General features: G+C 45.4%; 1 protein-coding gene across 2 annotated transcripts in view; it reads right to left on the bottom strand.

Moving 5' to 3' along the window:
- CELF5 (CUGBP Elav-like family member 5) overlaps positions 1–18114 on the bottom strand; it is a 109434-nt gene that overhangs the window by 40364 nt on the left and 50956 nt on the right. Inside the window, exon 3 of one of the 2 annotated variants that reach the window (XM_070931885.1) lies at positions 7480–7528. In XM_070931885.1, the coding sequence (XP_070787986.1) occupies positions 7480–7528 (49 nt within the window). Of the gene's footprint in view, positions 1–7476; positions 7529–18114 lie in introns of both variants that reach the window. The other variant, XM_070931886.1, reaches the window with a different exon arrangement.

Here is an 18114-nt window from a genome sequence, read left to right as displayed (position 1 = left end):
AACAGTTCCAAGAAGGCTCCATATCCACACTTCTCGTTACTTCCCACCTGGACTACTCTACATGGGCTCCCCTTGAGGAGCACCTGGAGGCTCCAGCTGGTCCAGAATGCGGCCGTGTGGGTGGTTATGGGAGCGACGGGGCGCTCCCATGTGACCCCCCCTCCTGCGCGAGCTGCACTGGCTCCCGGTGGTCTTCCGGGTGCGCTTCAAGGTTTTGGTTACCATTTTTAGAGTGCTCCATGGCTTAGGACTGGGGTATCTACGAGACCACCTTCTGCCACTAGTAGCCTCTCACCGACCAGTACGCTCCCATAGAGAGGGGCTCCTCTGGGTGCCGTCGGCCAAACAATGCCAACTGGGGGCCCCCAGGGGGAGAGCCTTCTCTGTGGGGGCACCCGCCATCTGGAACGAGTTGCCCCCGGAGATACGGAGGATCCCGGACCTGTGCGCTTTCTGCCGTGCCATCAAAACATTTCTTTTCCAGCAGGCCGGCCTGGCCTAACCTCTCTTTTAAACTTTTTTAAAAAATTTAAAATTTTTTAAAATTCTTAAATTTTAAATTTGTCTTATGAATTTGGGGTGTTTTAAATTTTGTTTTCGGGGCCAATTATTTAATTGTATTTTAATGGTTTTTTAACATTTGTATTATATGTATTTTATTTGGCTGTTCACCGCCCTGAATCCTTCGGGAGTAGGGCGATATACAAATTCAATTAATAATAATAATAATAATAATAATAATAATAATAATAATAATAATAATAATAATTTGCACCACTCAGCTGACCCTGAGGACACAGAGAAATCTCCCAAGTAGCCTCAATGACTCTCAAAAAGGATGCAAATGACCAGCTGTCTGCAAGGAATATAAATCCTTCCATTCCCCACCATTCAGTCAGAGCTGAAGAAGCTTCTTGGAGGAGAAGCGAAACATCTTCAAAGAAAAAACAGAAAGTCCAGTCGCCTCTTGAAAAAGCACCTTTGGGACAGCAAAAGGTCCATAGGCAAGTGACAAACCACATAAGAAGGGGTCAGAGCTGTAATCACTGGCTGTGTGGATTCTTCCCTTGCAAACACTCCTGTCTGAATCTCCCACTTTAACATATATTTGGATTCCCAGATTATAGGTAGTCCTCGATTTACAACAGTTAGTTTAGTGACCACTCAAGGTTACAATGGCACTGAAAAAAGTGACTTATGGCCGTTTTTCACACTTACGACCGTTGCAGCATCCCCGTGGTCATGTGATCAAAATTGAGACGCTTGGCAATTGTCTCATATTTACGACGGGTTGCAGTGTCCCAGAGTCACATGATCCCCTTTTGCAACCTTCTGACAAACAAAAGTCAAGGGGGAAGGAAGCCTGATTTACTTAACAGCCGGGTCACTCCCTTATCCACTGCAGCGATTCACTTAACAACGGAGGCAAGAAAGGTCGTAAAATGGGGTAAAAACTCCCTCAACAAACATCTCTTTGCTTAACAACCGAAATGTTGGGCTCAACTGTGGTCATAAGTCGAGGATGACCTGTACTAACGTAACAACTGCAGTGATTCACTTAATAACGATGGCAAGAAGGATCGTAAAATGGGGGAAATATCTCGCTTAACAACTGTCTCCCCTAGCAATGGACATTGTGGGCTCAACGGTGTTCGTAAATTGAGGAGTCCTCTGTTTAAGCAGATTTGAGAAAGGGAATTTTGTCCATTTTTGCTTAATTTATGGCAGGGGCCTCCAATCTTGGCAACTTTAAGCCTGGCAGACTTCAACTCCCAGAATTCTGGGAGTTGAAGTCCACCAGGCTTAAAGTTGCCAAGATTGGAGACCCCTGATTTAAGGTATACATTTTTCCCTGTGATGGTTAACTGTTTGTAAAAGCCGAGTCACCGATCAAACTACAGCAGCCTGATCAATCTTCTCGGTGTCGTATTAATAAAGAGACTTTTGTATTTCCAACCCCTTCGGATTTCTGCTTTTGACTTGGCTAACAAGGAGCTCCGCGTGTTACTCGTGGCAAGATCGAAGGCAATTGTTCGAGGCACATGAGCGCTTTCACAAGGGAGGTCAAACTTTTTGCCAACCGAGGGGTCATCGGAATGCGGAAGGATTAAGTGTGAAATGTCACTTCCCCCAAAAGGAGCTCTCCGAGGGCACCGGGTGGGGAGGCCTGCCAAGATTGTGCAAAGCCATCCGGGAGCCTCTCTAAATGGCTTCATGAGAAGCCTCCTTATTGTAAATGACAGGATCAGGAGGATTTGCTCAAAAGGGAAAGTAATGCAACCTGACAAGTCTCAGAAGCCATTGATGGATAGCATTATGCGCTGGAGAATACAATCGTCTGAAGAAAACCTTTCTCAGGGAAGATTACAAATGCAGAGAGAGAGAGAGAGAGAGAGAGAAAAGAAATAAAGAAATAAAGAAGGAAGGAAGGAGGGAGAAGGAGAAGGGAAGGAAGGAAGGAAGGAAGGAGAGAGAAAGAATGAATGAAAGAAAGAAAAAGAAAGAAAGAAAAAGAAAGAAAGAAAGAAAGAAAAAGAAAGAAAGAAAGAAAGAGAGAAAGAGAGAAAGGAGGGGAGGAGGGGAAGAGGGAAGGAAGGAAGGAAGGAGAAAGAAGGAAGAGGGGGGAGAAAGAAAGAACAAAAGAAAAAGAAAGAAAGAAGGGAGAGAGGGAGGGAGGGGTGGAGGGAAGGAGGGAAGGAAGAAGAAGAAGGAGGGGGAAGCAGGGAAAGAAGGAGAAAGAAGGAAGGAAGGGGGAGAGAGAGAAAGAAAGAAGGAGGGAAGAAAGGAAGGAAGGGGAAAGGAAGGGAGGAAGAAGGAGAAGGAAAGGAAGAAAGGAGAAAGAAGGAAGGGGGGAGAGAGAAAGAAAGAAAAAGAAAGAAAGAAGCAAGGAGGGAGGGAGGGAAGGAAAGATGGAAGGAGGAAGGAAGAAGGGAAGGAAGGAAAGAGAAAGAAGGAAGGGGGAGAGAAGGAAAGAAAGACAAAGGAAGGAGGGGGAGGAGGGAGGGAAGGAAGGAAGGAGAAAGAAGGAAGGGGAGAGAGAGAAAGAAAAAGAAAAGGAAGGAAGGAAGGAGGGAGGGAGGGAAGGAGGGAAGGAAGAAGAAGGAGAGGGGAAGGAAGGGAGGAGAAAGAAGGAAGGGAGAGGGAGAGCGAGAAAGAAAGAAGGAAGAAAGGAGGAAGGAAAGAAAGGAAAGAAGAAGGAAGGAAGGAAGGAGGAGAAGGGAAGGAAGGAGAAAGAAGGAAGGGGGGGAGAGAGACAAAGAGAAAGAAAGAAAAAGAAAGGGAGGGAGGGAGGGAAGGAGGAAGGAAGGAAGAAGGGAAGTGTTGCAATATTTTCAGGATCAGACTCAATAATGATAATAAGAGTTAGAGGTTTAAATATATTTCTCTTTAATTATAACAGGCATTCTATATTCACTGAATATTCACAGATAGAAGCAAGGAAAATGGTGAAGGTGGCTCCTTATATATACAAGGGGTGGAGCCAAGAATGGGAGTGGTGAATTATGAATACATTAGGAACCAAAGAATAAGTTAACCCCCGATATCCCATATATACATTATTTACACATTAGGGAATAAGGCATTTACATCTCACAGGAAGGAAGGAAGGAGAAAGAAGGAAGGGGGAGAGAGAGAGAAAGAAAGAAGGAAAAAAGAAAGAAGGAGGGAGGGAGGGAAGGAAGGAAGAAGGGAAGGAAGGAAGAAGAAAGAAGGAAGGGGGGAGAGAGACAAAGAGAAAGAAAGAAAAAGAAAGAGAGAGGGAGGGAGGGAAGGAGGAAGGAAGGAAGAAGGGAAGGAAGGAAGGAGAAAGAAGGAAGGGGGGGAGAGAGAGAGAAAGAAAGAAGGAAAAAAGAAAGAAGGAGGGAGGGAGGGAAGGAAGGAAGAAGGGAAGGAAGGAAGGAGAAAGAAGGAAGGGGGAGAGAGAGAGAGAAGGAAAGAAAGAAGGAAGGAAGGAAAGAAAGAAAGAAAGAAAGAAAGAAAGAAAGAGAAGAAAGAAAGAAAGAAAGAAAGAAAGAAAGAAAGAAAGAAAGAAAGGCTTCATGATAAATTTCTGGGGGGGGGGAGGAATGGAATAGATTGGGGAATTTGTTCCCCCTGGATCTTTTTAGTCTAGTGGCACTGATGATGTTCGGCTACTGGAAGCTCTGCAAGAAAACCAGCATGGTCAGAGAGCACCAAGGAGCCATCACGGACTTTCCTGTTTGAGGTTTTTAAAGGGTCGAGGTTCGTGCCTGCCTAATACACAGGAAATCACCTAATTTCAATCCTTCTACCATGGCAGAGCACCTCAAAGGCAACTTGGCACTTTTACAGAATCAGACCAAGTTTGGTTTATAGTGGTTTAGGTGCAGGCTTAGAAACCAGGTGTCTGTAAGTTCTAGCCCTGCCATAGGCTGGAAAGCCATCTTCACACAGATGGGGACAATCACCAGGAGACGGTGAGGTTCTAGTCCCAATTTTGGAATGAAAGCTGGCTGGGTGATTTTGGGCCAATCAGCCTGACCGTTGGGAATGAATTTCCTTTCCAAGTCTGCTTTTCTGTACTTGAATTTTCTTAGAATTGGTATTAATTAGGAGATGGCTAGAGAAGAACTCACAGCTGAATCTATTTTTTTAAAAAAATTGATTTATATGCCGCCCTTCTCCGGAGACTCAGGGCGGCTTACAATGCGTTAAGCAATAGCCTTCATACTTTTGTATATTTTATACAAAGTCAGCTTATTGCCCCCACAAACTGGGTCCTCATTTCACCTACCTTAGAAAGGATGGAAGGCTGAGTCAACCTTGAGCCTGGTGAGATTCGAACTTACAGTAATTGCAGGACAGCTGGTGTTAATCACAATGCTATCAGTCTGCTGAGCCACCAGGTTAAGATCTCTGTTCAGAATTGTTTGTTGCTAAATCAAGAAAATGCTGTCCTTCACGCTCTCTGAACTCGGTTGTTTTCTTGCAGACATTTTATGACCCAATTAGAGTGCTAAGCGCTGATGATGTTACCTAGTTGGGTCATGAAACGTCTGTAAGAAAGCAACCAAACTCTGCAGTTCGACTCCAAGCTACAAATATTCTCTACCATTTGAGATCAAGATGAGATCCGGCTTATAGGATTCTCCAGCCTGGATTTCACATGGAGCTGTCCATAGTGCTAAGCTGGATCTGTTCATTTCTTCCCCAACCCCAATGTCCTTCTCCTCCTCCTTTTCCTCCTTCTCCTCCCTCTTCCTCTTTCTCCTCCTCCTCCTCCTCCTCTCTTTCTCTTCCTCCTCCTCCTACACTTTCTCTTTCTCCTCCTCCTTCTCTTTCTCCTCCTTTTCCTCCCTCCTCCTCTTCCTCCTCCTACTACACTTTCTTATCGTCCTCCTCTCCCTCCTCCTCTTCCTCTTTCCTCCCCCTCCCCTCCCTCTCCCTCCTTCTTCTCTTCCTCCTCCTCCTTCTCCTTCTCCTCCTCTCCCTCCTCCTTCTCTCCCTCCTCTTCCTCTTCTCTTCCCCCTCCCTCTCCCTCCTCCTTCTCCTCCTCTTTCTCTCTCCTCTTCCTCCTCCTCCTACACTTTCTCCTCCTCCTCCTCTCCCTCCTCCTTCTCCTTCTCTTTCTCCTCCTCCTCTCCCTCTCTCCTCTCCCTCCTCCTTCTCTTTCTCCTTCTCTTCCTCCTCCTCCTCTACACTTTCTCCTCCTCCTCCTCTCTCCCTCCTCCTCCTCTTTCCTCCTCTTCCTCTTTCCTCCCCCCTCCCCCTCCCTCTCCCTCCTTCTCTTCCTCCTCCTCCTTCTCTTCTTCTCCTCTCCTCTCCCTCCTCCTTCTCTTTCTCCTCCTCTTCCTCTTCTCTCTCTCCCTCTCCTCTCTCCTTCCTTCTCTTCTCCTCCTCCTCCTCCTCCTTCCTCCTTCCTCCTTTCTCCTCCTCTTCCTCTTCTTCTCCCCTCCCCCTCCTCCTCTCTCCTTCTCTTTCTCCTCCTCCTCTCAGTCTCCCTCCTCCTTCTCTTCTCCTCCCCTTCTTCTTCCTCCTCCCCCTCCCTCATCATACCTCTCATCTCCCCCCCCTCCTCCTCCTCCCCACAAAACCCTGCAAGAAAACAACCAAGCTCAGAGACCATCAAGGATGCCTCATTTCAACCCTGAGAGGGCAAACATTCTACTTTATTGAAAGTAGATTAGAATCCAGGTTCTCCCCTGACTGAATCTAACAACAATCCTATACGGTAGGCTAAGGAAGGAAGGAAGGAACCGAAGCTTCTCATTTTCTGGATGATCCTATCGTCTAGATAGGATTGAGAGGAAAAAGTTCAGCGGGAGGTCTCTTCTCACAAGGGGAGTTTTTGCTGCCTCTCTTGATGGGACAAATTTTTATTTTATTTTATTTTATTTTATTTTATTTTTTTATTTTATTTTATTTTATTTTATTTTATATTTTTATTATTTTATTTTATTTTATTTTATTTTATTTTATTTTATTTTATTTTATTTTATTTTATTTTATTTTATTTTATTGGAAATCCTTGACCTACAGCAATTCCTTAGTGACCGTTCAAAGTTACAACGGCACTGAAAAAAATGATTTATGACCATTTTTCACACTTATGACCATTGTAGCATCTCCATGGTCACATTTTTTTTTTAAAAAAAAATTTGATTTATATGCCCGCCCTTCTCCGGAGACTCAGGGCGGCTTACAATGCGTTAAGCAATAGCCTTCATACTTTTGTATATTTTATACAAAGTCAGCTTATTGCCCCCACAATCTGGGTCCTCATTTTACCTACCTTAGAAAGGACGGAAGGCTGAGTCAACCTTGAGCGTGGTGGGATTTGAACTTGCAGTAATTGCAGACAGCTGGTGCTAATCACAATGCTATTAGTCTGCTGAGCCACCAGGCCCTACATGATCAAAATTTGGGCATTTGGCAACTGACTCCCATTTATGATGGTCACAGTGTCCCCTCGGGGTCACGTGATCCCCTTTTTGCGACCTTCTGACCGGCAAAGTCAAGGGGGGGAAGCCAGATTCACTTAACAAACTTGTTACTAACTTAACAACCGCAGTGATCCACTTAACAACGGTGGCAAGAAAGGTTGCAAAATGGGGCAAAACTCACTGAACAAATGTCTCGCTTAGCAATGGAAATTTTGGGCCCAATTGTGGCCATAACTCAAGGACTACTTATATTTTATTTTATTTATTTACATGTTGCCCATCTCACTGTTCAGCAATTTTGGCTTAGCCTGCCACGTCCCTCTTTCTCTCTGCCCTTCCCGTCAGTGACTAGATTTCAATTCGAGATCTCTTTGGATCTAATCTGCCCCACTTCCAGTCATTCTATCTTGATCTGACCCAAATCCTTTCACTTTATATTACATTTCAGTCTCTTGCATGCCTCAGTAGATGCCTGAACTTTGCAAATCAGAGTTTAGGAGACCTGACAGAAGATATATATAAATATATTTTCCAATAGACTGATCCGACAAAAATAAGGCGAGATGACAACTACCTCCACGGCTCTCGCTGTCCGCAGGCTTCACCTGGATCGGCCGGGCCATCTGCAGAGAAATGGCAAAGGTTAGATTATGTTTTTGTGCATTTCGCAACCCTACAGAAAGGCTAAGCAAGTGATTTTCCTCAGAAGGATAGCATTTGTGAGAAGGATAAGAGCAGCAATTGCGGCCTGAAACAAAACGCTGCGGTCAGAATTTCCAGAATACTTCCAGGCTTCTAGACCGGGGGGGGGGGTGATGGGGGTTGGCAGGGGTTCGGGAGAACCTCTAGCTAAGATTCTGTGCAGCTCGGAGAACCCCCAAATCCCACTCCTGGCTGACCCTGCTCACCCCACCCATTCCCTTCCAGGAGTCCTCAGGTGGCCCGTTTTGGATGCAGATAAGTGCAGGGTGCGCACTGAGGCTCGGGTAGGGCGAAAAATGGGCCTACTAGAAGTTCAGGCTGGAAACAGGCCCATTTCTGGCCTCCAGAGGGCCTCTGGAGCCTGGGGAGGCTGTTTTTGCCCTCCCGGAAGCTTGAGGAAAGCCTCTGGAGCCTGGGGAGGGCACCCCCCCCCACCGTGGTGCAGGAGGCTGACTAGGCCACACCCATCATGGCCACGCCCACCCCAGCAACCGGGCAAAGAACCTCTTGCTAAAATTTTTTGAAGCCCACCCCTGTTCTAGACTGCCCCATTGCAGGATACTCCGTTCCACACCCCTTGCCTTGTTCCCTCCATTTATTGCGACTGCCACAAAGAAGAGGGAAGGGGGGGGGTCAACTTATTCTGCAAAAGCACCTGAAAGTGGAACAAGAAGCAATGGGCTGGAAACGAATCAAGGAGAAATCCGAACTAGAAACAGAGAGACATTTTGAAATAATAGAAAAATATTTGTAGCTCGGGGTTTGGATTTTGGCGGTGGTTTTGTTCACCCGAGCTAAACTAAGTTAAAAACTATTTTGCTAAACTAAAGGGGGATAGGGCAAGCCACTTCTACCGAAGTAACAAAACGTTCAGGAACAAAATGGCAAGCTCGGAAAGCAAATCGTTGCCAAAAATAAGGAGAAATTTCCTAACAGTGAGAACAATTAATCAGTGGAACAACTTGTTTCAGAAGTTGTGAATGCTCCAACACTGGAAGCTTTTAAGAAGAGACTGGACAGCTATTTGTGTGAAATGGCATAAGGGTCTCCTGCCTTAGCAGGGGGTTGGACTAGAAGACCTCCAAGGTCCCTTCCAACTCTGTTATTCTGTTACTTATTTATTCGATTGATCTAGCACCATACATATATCTCTTCAAACCCTAAACATTGAAACCTTGGCACCAAAATTAAGCTTCCACCACATGCAATTGACTCCACGCTAAGAAAGCTGAGTTTTGTTAGCTGGCCTATGATTATACCAAGGATGATTTGATTTGATTTGATTTGATTTGATTTGAATGGAGTTTAGCATACGCAGTCCTGTGTTTTTGCAATAGCCGCACAATGTTATGCCTTTATCATTCCTTCCTTTGGTTCTGCAACCCAACAATCCAGACACAGACACAAGACAGAGGATAATTAGAGCTGCAGAAAAAACAATGGCTACCAACCTGCCTTCCATTGAGGACCTGTATACTGCATGAGTCAAAAAGAGGGCTGTGAAAATATCTACAGACCTCTCGCATCCTGGACATAAACTGTTTCAACTCCTACCCTCAAAACGACACTATAGAGCACTGCACACCAGAACAACTAGACACAAGAACAGGTTTTTCCCAAATGCCATCACTCTGCTAAACAAATAATTCCCTCAACACTGTCAAACTATTCACTAAGTCTGCACTACTATTAATCTTCTCATCGTTCCCACCACCCATCTCCTCCCATTTATGACTGTATGCCAGTAACTTTGTTGCTGGTATCCTTATGATTTATATTGATATTCATTGTTTCCTGATTGCTTATTTGTACCCTATGACTATCATTAAGTATTGTACCTTATGATTCTTGACAAATGTATCTTTTCTTTTATGTACTCCGAGAGCGTATGCACCAAGACAAATTCCTTGTGTGTCCAATCACACTTGGCCAATAAAGAATTCTATTCTGAGAGCCTTGGTAGTACAGTGGTCTAAGGCACCCTGTTATTAAGCTGGTTATTAAGACCATCTGCCTGCAATTACTGCAGGTTCGAATCTCGCCAACGCTCAAGGTTGACTCAGCCTTCCATCCTTTCTAAGGTAGGTAAATTGAGGACCCAGTTGTGGGGGGCAATAAGCTGACTTTGTATAAATATACAAAAGAATGAAGGCTATTGCTTAGCGCATTGTAAGCCGCCCTGAGTCTCCGGAGAAGGGCGGCATATAAATCAATAATAATAATAATAATTTCACTTATCTTTCACCTTTTATGAAACTAAATTAAGAGGGAGGGAGGGGGGAGGGAAGGAAGGAAGGAAAAGGGTAGAATAGAATAGAATAACAGAATTGGAAGGGACCTTGGAGGTCTTCTAGTCCAACCCCCAGCTCAGGCAGGAAACCCTACACCACTTTAGACAAATGGTTATCCAATCTCTTCTTTAAAACATCCAATGTTGGAGCATTTACAACTTCTGGAGGCAAGTTGTTCCACTGATTAATTGTTCTAACTGTCAGGAATTTCCTCCTTAGTTCCTGCCATTATTTCTCCTTAATTCCAGGTTGCTTCTCTCCTTGATTAGTTTCCATCCATTGCTTCTTGTTCTGCCTTCAGGTGCTTTGCAGAATAGCTTGACTCCCTCTTCTTTGTGTAGGGATAGGAGGAGTAAGGGTGGGGGGAGGAGGAGAAGGAAGAAGGAGGAGGGGAAGAGGGTAAGAACGAAGTGTGGAAGAAGAAGGAAGGAAGGAAGGAAGGAAGGAAGGAAGGAAGGAAGGAAAAGGGTAGGGATAGGAGGGGGTAAGTTTGGGGGGAGGAGCAGAAGGAAGAAGGAGGAGGGGAAGAAGGGAAGGAGGAAGGAGGAAGTGAGGAAGAAGAAGGAAGGAAGGAAAAGGGTAGGATAGGAGGGGTAAGGGTGGGGGGGAAGAGAAGGAAGAAGGAGGAGGGGAAGAAGGGAAGGAGGAAGAGGGGAAGAAGGAAGGAAGGGAGGAAGGGAGGAAGGAAAGAAGAAAAAGTGTAGGGATAGGAGGGGTAAGTGTGGGGGAGAAGGAGAAGGAAGAAGGAGGAGGGGAAGGAAGGAAGGAGGAAGGAGGAAGGAAAAAGAAGAAAGAAGGAAGGAAGGAAGGAAGGAAGGAAGGAAGGAAAAGGGTAGGGATAGGAGGAGTAAGGGTGGGGGAGGAAGAGAAGGAAGGAGGAGGAGGGGAAGAGGGGAAGGAGGAAGAGAAGAAGAAGGAAGGAAGGAAGGAAAGGGGTAGGGATAGGAGGGGTAAGAGGGGGGGGAGGAGAAGGAAGGAAGGAAGGAAGGGTCAAAGAAATGTTGTTGTGACTTAATGGTACACCTTCTCCTTTGGAACAAACGTTTTACTGGAGGGAGGAAAAAAGGTATTTAGCATTCATGTACAATCCAGGAATTTGGAGGTGGCAGAATCATTCTGGGCCATATTAAATTTTAAAATCGGGCAATCGGACCACGTGCTAGGAAAAGGCAAGCCGTTCTGTCCAGGTGTCATATATGTGTTTTTAAAAGACAAACAGAACTCTTGTTGATTCCCCCCCCCCCCTCCTTGGGGAGTTGAAAATGCAAATGATCTCAAATGCCGTAGGGCTAAAAGTCAAGACGTGCGGGAGGGGGGGGGGGAAGCAGGATGAGTGGCAATACAGGAGGCAACCAGCCTTGGAATTGACAATGAAGCTATTGAAGTGGTTAGAGAGCTTCTGCCTTTGAGGATCAACCAACAACAGTAAAAGGACCAGCTGTCGAGAAATATGGACTAGAATAACAAGAGTTGGAAGGGGCCTTGGAGGTCTTCTAGTCCAACCCCCTGCTTAGGCAGGAAACCCTACAGCACTTCAGACAAATGGTTACCCAACATCTTCTTAAAAACTTCCAGTGTTGGAGCATTCACAACTTCTGGAGGCAAGTAGTTCCACTGATTAATTGTCCTAACTGTCAGGAAATTTCTCCTTAGTTCTGGGGTGCTTCTCTCCTTGATTAGTTTCCACCCATTGCTTCTTGTCCTGCCTTCAGGTGCTTTGGAGGATAGCTTGACTCCCTTGTCTTTGTGGCAGCCCCCTCAAATATTGTAAGACTGCTATCATGTCACCCCTAGTCCAGTGGTGGGTTTCCAATTTTTTTACTACCAGTTCTGTGGGTGTGGCTTGGTGGGCGTGGCATGGCTTGGTGGGTGTGGCAGGGGAAGGATACTGTAAAATCTCCATTCCCTCTCACTCCAGGGGAAGGTTTTGTTTTTTTTTTAAATTTGATTTATATGCCACCCTTCTCCGGAGACTCAGGTGGCTTACAATGCACTAAGCAATAGCCTTCATTCTTTTGTATATTTATACAAAGTCAGCTTATTGCCCCCACAAACTGGGTCCTCATTTTACCTACCTTAGAAAGGATGGAAGGCTGAGTCAACCTTGAGCCTTGGCGAGATTCGAACCTGCAGTAATTGCAGGCATCTGGTCTTAATAATCAGCTTAATAACAGGGTGCCTTAGACCACTGTACTACCAAGGCTCTTGGTAGGTTACTGCAAAATCCTTATTTCCTCCTCATCAGCTGGGACTTGGGAGGCAGAGAATAATAGATGGGGGCGGGGCCAGTCAGAATTTTTACTACCGGTTCTCCGAACTACTCAAAAGTTCCGCTACGGGTTCTCCAGAACAGGTCAGAACCTGCTGAAACCCACCTCTGCCCTAGTTTTTCTTTTCATTAGACTAGATATACTCAATTTCTGCAACCGGTCTTCATATAGTTTAGCTTTTGGCCCCCTAATCATCTTTGTTGCTCTTCCTTGCATTCTTTCTAGAGTCTCAACATCTTTTTGATATCATGGCAACCATATTTGAAGAAAGATAGAAACATTATGGATGATTTTGAACGTTGGTGTTAGAGAAGACCCCAAGAAGACCCTGGACATGCAAGAAAACAAACCAATGGATCATCAAACAAAGCAACCCAGAGTTTTCACTCAAGGCACCGATGACTAGACTCAAATGATCCTACTGTCAACTCACAAAGCATCCTGGCCTGCTCTCAAGTTGCCATAGGAAAGGGGGATGGGAAACCAATGAAGCAACACGGCAGCCAAAGACAGGAGCACATTCCAGACATATCTTTCTCAAGGCTGTTTCCCAGGGTTACCCACAGCGGCCCGGAGAGGAGTGATCTCTACAACCCGTGAAATTGCTTCATTGGTGAATGTGATTGATGACACACTCTGGGGGAAGTGGGGAAACAGGGTCATGATTAGGGCTGTAAATTACGTGGGGTCAGAGTTGGTTTCATTTGGGTACTGCCAACATGGAGCTCCTAATAAATAACTGGATTTCTTTCAAAGCTTGGCTCGAGGTTCATGATTTAATTGGGGCATCCGTAGGAATCCTGACACCTACTTCTTGACACATGATTTGAAGTCCCAAATCTCTTGAGGAGGCTGTGATCCTGGGGAAGGTGGAAGGAAAGAGAAAAAGAGGGCCAACAGCGGCAAGAGAGAGGGTCCGAGTCCCAGCAGTGATGGGTTCATGGTTGGATCAAATGGAAGGTCTATCTAGTTAAGAGTTGGCACCAACTCAACGGTCCATCATAAATCCAGACCAAACTCCCACTGTCCGCAAGCAATATAAAACTTGGGCCTACCAAGGAAGGCAAATTTAGGAGATTTCAAACTACAGCACCCATCGTCCCTAGTCCTATCAGCCCGATGAGAATTGTAGTCCTAAACCTACGTCTACACACAAACTTTCTTTTAAGGATTTCAATTCTACACACAGACAGGAGATTGCGGGGTCGCAGAACTCCCCCATATCTCTTGGTGTGCAAGGAAACATTGCCAGCTGTTCTGACCCCTGAAGGGAGGGTGGGGGGGGGGGGGCTGCTTAGCCAAATTAAAACAATTCCCCCCCTCCCCATTTGCCAAGGCATTTGGAGGAGAGCTTTGAGAATCGAGATGGGCAAAAGTTGAAAGGCCATTTGGTCAGTTTCGGTCCCTTGCAATATTTCCTGGCTCTGTAGATGCTGAAGTTGGTGATTTGCACCAGTTAGACTACTGCGGCTGGCTATATGAGGGGCTGTCCAGAAGGACATCTGAAAATTGCAGCTGGGACAAAATGTGGTTTCTCTTCTGCTGGGTGATTTTCACTATTTTAGGAGAAACCCCTCAGAGCAGGGATGGGCAACGATGGCCCCTTCATGACCTGTGGACTTCAACTCCCAGAATTCCTGGCTCATGAAGTCCATGCATCTCTTAAAGTAGGCTGGCTCAGGAATTCTGGGAGTTGAAGTCCACAGGTCATAAAGGGGCCACAGTTCCCCACCCATGCTTCAGAGAATTCAGAGGCTTTTTACTGTGGTGTGCCCCCCCCCCCCCGCCATTATAAAACAGCTTTTCCCTCTAAATCAGCTTGTTTTCATTGTGGGGACTGGCATTGGGGGCTTATGAAGCTTTAATTTGAATTTAATTGATCGTTTAGGTCAATCTTTCTCAATCTCCACCACTCTAAAATGGGTGGGCTTCAACTCTCAGAATTCCCCAGCCAGCCTACTTCAAGAGATGCATGGACTTCAGCTCCCAGAATCCCCTAGGCAGCATGCTTTAAGCAGTGGTGAAATCCAATTTTTTTTCTGTAGGCGTGGCTTGGTGGGCGTGGCAGGGGAAGGATACTGCAAAATCCCCATTCCCTCCGCTCCCCACTCCTGGGGGAAGGATATTGCAAAATCCCCATTCCCTCCCCACTCCTGGGGGAAGGATATTGCAAAATCTCCATTCCCACCTCACTCCTGGGGGAAGGATACTGCAAAATCCTCATTCCCTCCCCACTCCTGGAGGAAGGATATTGCAAAATCTCCATTCCCACCCCACTCCTGGGGGAAGGATACTGCAAAATCCCCCATTCCCACCCCACTCCTGGGGGAAGGATACTGCAAAATCCCCATTTCCTCCCCACTCCTGGGGGAAGGATACTGCAAAATATCCATTCCCTCCCCACTCCTGGGGGAAGGATATTGCAAAATCTCCATTCCCACCCCACTCCTGGGGGAAGGATACTGCAAAATCCCGATTCCCACCCCACTCTGGGGCCAGCCAGAGGTGGTATTTGCCGCTTCTCCGAATTACTCAAAATTTCCGCTACCGGTTCTCCAGAACCTGTCAGAACCTGCTGGATTTCACCCCTGGCTTTAAAGCTTGGGGACTTCAACTCCCAGAATTCCTCCAGTTGGGAGAATTCTGGGAGTTAAAGTCCACCCAGCTTAAAGAGATTGAGAAACAGTGGTTGAGGTTGTTATTATAATGCAACCCTTGGACACATCCTTAATTCAGGTACTCCACGACTTACAACAGCTCGTTTAGTGACCGTTCAAAGTTACAACGGCATTGAAAAAAGTGACTTATGACCGTTTTTCACAGTTACGACCATTGCAGCGTCCCCATGAACATGTGATCCAAATTCAGATGCTTGGCAACTGACTCATATTTATGACCGTTGCTGTGTCCCAAGGTCACGTGATCCCCTTTTGCGACCTTCTCACAAGCAAAGTCAACAGGGAAGCCAGACTCACTTAACAACCAGGTTACTAACTTATCAACTGCAGTGATTCACTTAACAATTGAGGCAAGAAAGGTCGTAAAATGGGGGAAAACTCACTTAACAAACATCTCACTTAACAACAGAAATTTTGGGCTCAGTTGTGGTCGTATGTCAAGGACTATTTGCACTTATGACGGTTGCAGTGTCCCAAAGTTACGTGATCCCCTTTTGCGACCTTCTGACATGAAATCCATGGGAAAGCCAGATTCGCTTAAACAATCATGTCACTCACTTAATAACTGCAGTGATTCACTTAACAACTTTGGCAAGGAAGCTCATAAAATGTGGCAAAATTCACTTAACAAATGTCTCGGTTAGCAACAGTTGCAATCGTAACTCGAGGATTACCTGTAATGGGGTTTTCTGCAGAGAGTTAAGTGAATCAGGCCACCTTCAAATCTTTGCAATCAATCCATCCATCCATCAATCAATCTGTTTGCAATGGTTTAGGCTTCCCGCCTCTGCCTGTTTGGGCGTGTTAAGGCTTTTCCTGGTTTTGTTTGACGCATGGATCTGTTTTTGGGTGCCACTCTGCACTCTTGACATACACAAACCAACCATTTACGCACACTGGTCCCTGGGATGTCTCTAGTGTCTAAGGAGCTGGATAGACATCCTTAATAATGATGGCATTTTCGGCTATTATCCCCAAAAGAAAATGAAAAGAGGCATTTTTTCCAGGGACAAAATGGGATGAGTGAGTAAGAGGGAGCTCCTTAAAGAGAAACCAATGGTAATAATGTCTGTCTGTCTGTCTGTCTTTCTCTCTCTCTCTCTCTCTCTCTCTCTCTCTCTCTCTCTCTCTCTTCTTTCTCTTTCTCTCTCTCTTTCTTTTTCTTTCTTTCTCTCTCTCTCCCCTTCCTTCCTTCCTTTCTCTCTCTCTCTTTCTTTCTCTCTCTTTCTTTCTTTCTTTCTTCCTTCTTTCTCTCTCCTTTCTTTCTTTCTCTCTTTCTTTTTCTTTCTTTCTCTCTGTCTTTTCCTCTTTCTTTCTTTCTTTCTCTCTCTTCCCTTCCTTTCTTCCTCTCTCTCTCTCTCTCTCTCTTCCTTCCTTCTTTCTCTTCCCTCCCTCCCTCCTTTCTTTCTTTCTTTTTCTTTCTTTCTCTCTGTCTTTTCCTTTCTTTCTTTCTTTCTCTCTTCCCTTCCTTTCTTCCTCTCTCTCTCTCTCTTCCTTCCTTCTTTCTCTTCCCTCCCTCCCTCCTTTCTTTCTTTCTTTCTTTTTCTTTTTTTCTCTCTGTCTTTTCCTCTTTCTTTCTTTCTTTCTTTCTTTCTTTCTTTCTTTCTCTCTCTTCCCTTCCTTTCTTCCTCTCTCTCTCTTCCTTCCTTCTTTCTCTTCCCTCCCTCCCTCCCTTCTTTCTTTCTTTCTTTCTTTCTTTCTTTCTTTCTTTCTTTCTTTCTTTCTTTCTTTCTTTCTTTCTTTCTTTCTTTCTTTCTTTCTTTCTTTTCTTTTCTTTTCTTTCTTTCCATTAAGGATACAATGCATGTACCTCCTTGGTTGGAGGCAAAATGGCTCCTTTAGGCCCCTTCCATCCTTTCCTCTTTCCCTCACAATTGCTGGGCTTCTCCACCCCACTCCCCCACCCAAAAAAACCCCACATCTCCTCAAGAAGGCCTCACTTTCTGTGTCTTCAAAACCCCAAAAAGAGAAACGGTTACCGTAGCAACAGCTATGCACCGCACGGGGTCTGACATTTGTGGGTTGCCGTGGCAACTGGATTTTCTTGGGGAGGGGGGAATTTTTCTCTCTGGAGAGGTAAGGGGGGTGTGATGGGGAGAGGTGGGGAAGGGTGAATGAGGGGGTCGCAGACTCAGATTTGATCCAGGACAATGTCGGTTTGCAAATCCCCTTCTCCGTTTGTTTTGTTGTTTTTTTCAATTTCCGATTTTTGCAAATTTTTTCAGATTTGCAAAGTGGTTTTGTCTGGTTGGGTTGCAAGGTTTACACACATCGAATCAAACAATCCACGGATTGCCTGTAGCGCATGTGAAAATTGTGCGTCCTCACTATGGCAGCCTTCGAAGGCTCTAGACTAAAGATAGTCCTTGATTTACGACAATACGGACCAGTGTTTCCATTGCTAAGAGGTCATTAAGGGAATCCTATGAGACTTTATGACTTTTTGGCCGCAGTCGCTAAGTGAATCGCTGCAGCTGTTAAGCAAATCATGCGGACGTGAAGCGAATCCGGCTTTCCCCATCGACTTTACTTGTTGGAAGCAGCTGGGAAGGTCGCAGATGGGGATCATGTGATCCCAGGATACGGCGACTGTCATAAATACATGCCAGTTGCCATGGGCCTGAATTTTGATCATGTGATCATGGGATGCTCTAACATGCCGGTTGCCAAGGACTCAAATTTTGATCACATGATGGTTGGGGATGCTGCAATAGGTATCAGTTGTAAGGACCAGTTGTAAGTCATTTTTTTCAGTGCTATAGTAACTTCAAATGGTCACTAAATGTATGGTCGTAAGTCGAGGACTACCTGTATAACATCCACCACTCTTGCCCAGTGTCCAGGTGATGGGGACGAAAACTGAAGGCCCAAATGTATGGATGTCAGGACGGGCAAGGCTGATCATTACTTGCACAGTCTGATTAGATTTTGGACAGGATGAGTTATTTTAAGTAAATGAATTTCTCCAAGGCTGAAATAGATTCCCGGATGGGACACCACCAGGAGATCCAGGAGTCTGGAAACTGGTAACAGGAAAAAGATCTCAGAAAGCAGAAGAAAACTACTTCTCTAAATCCAGAGTGGCCATTTACAACCTACAACATCCAAGAAACCTTTTTAAGTATTTCCCTAAGGCTGAAATAGATACCTGGATAGAACACCACCAGGAGATCCAGGAGTCTAGAAACTGGTAATAGGAAAAAGACATAAGAAAGCAGCAGAAAACTACTTCTCTAAACCCAGAGTGACCAATTGCAACCCACAACAT

This window comes from Pituophis catenifer, unplaced genomic scaffold (assembly GCF_029215685.1).
Source record: "Pituophis catenifer annectens isolate HBS135680 unplaced genomic scaffold, rPitCat1.0.hap2 SCAF_1, whole genome shotgun sequence".
NCBI lineage: Eukaryota > Metazoa > Chordata > Lepidosauria > Squamata > Colubridae > Pituophis > Pituophis catenifer.
Note: the sequence above shows the minus strand (reverse complement) of the source record. Positions and strands in the feature narration are given on the sequence as shown.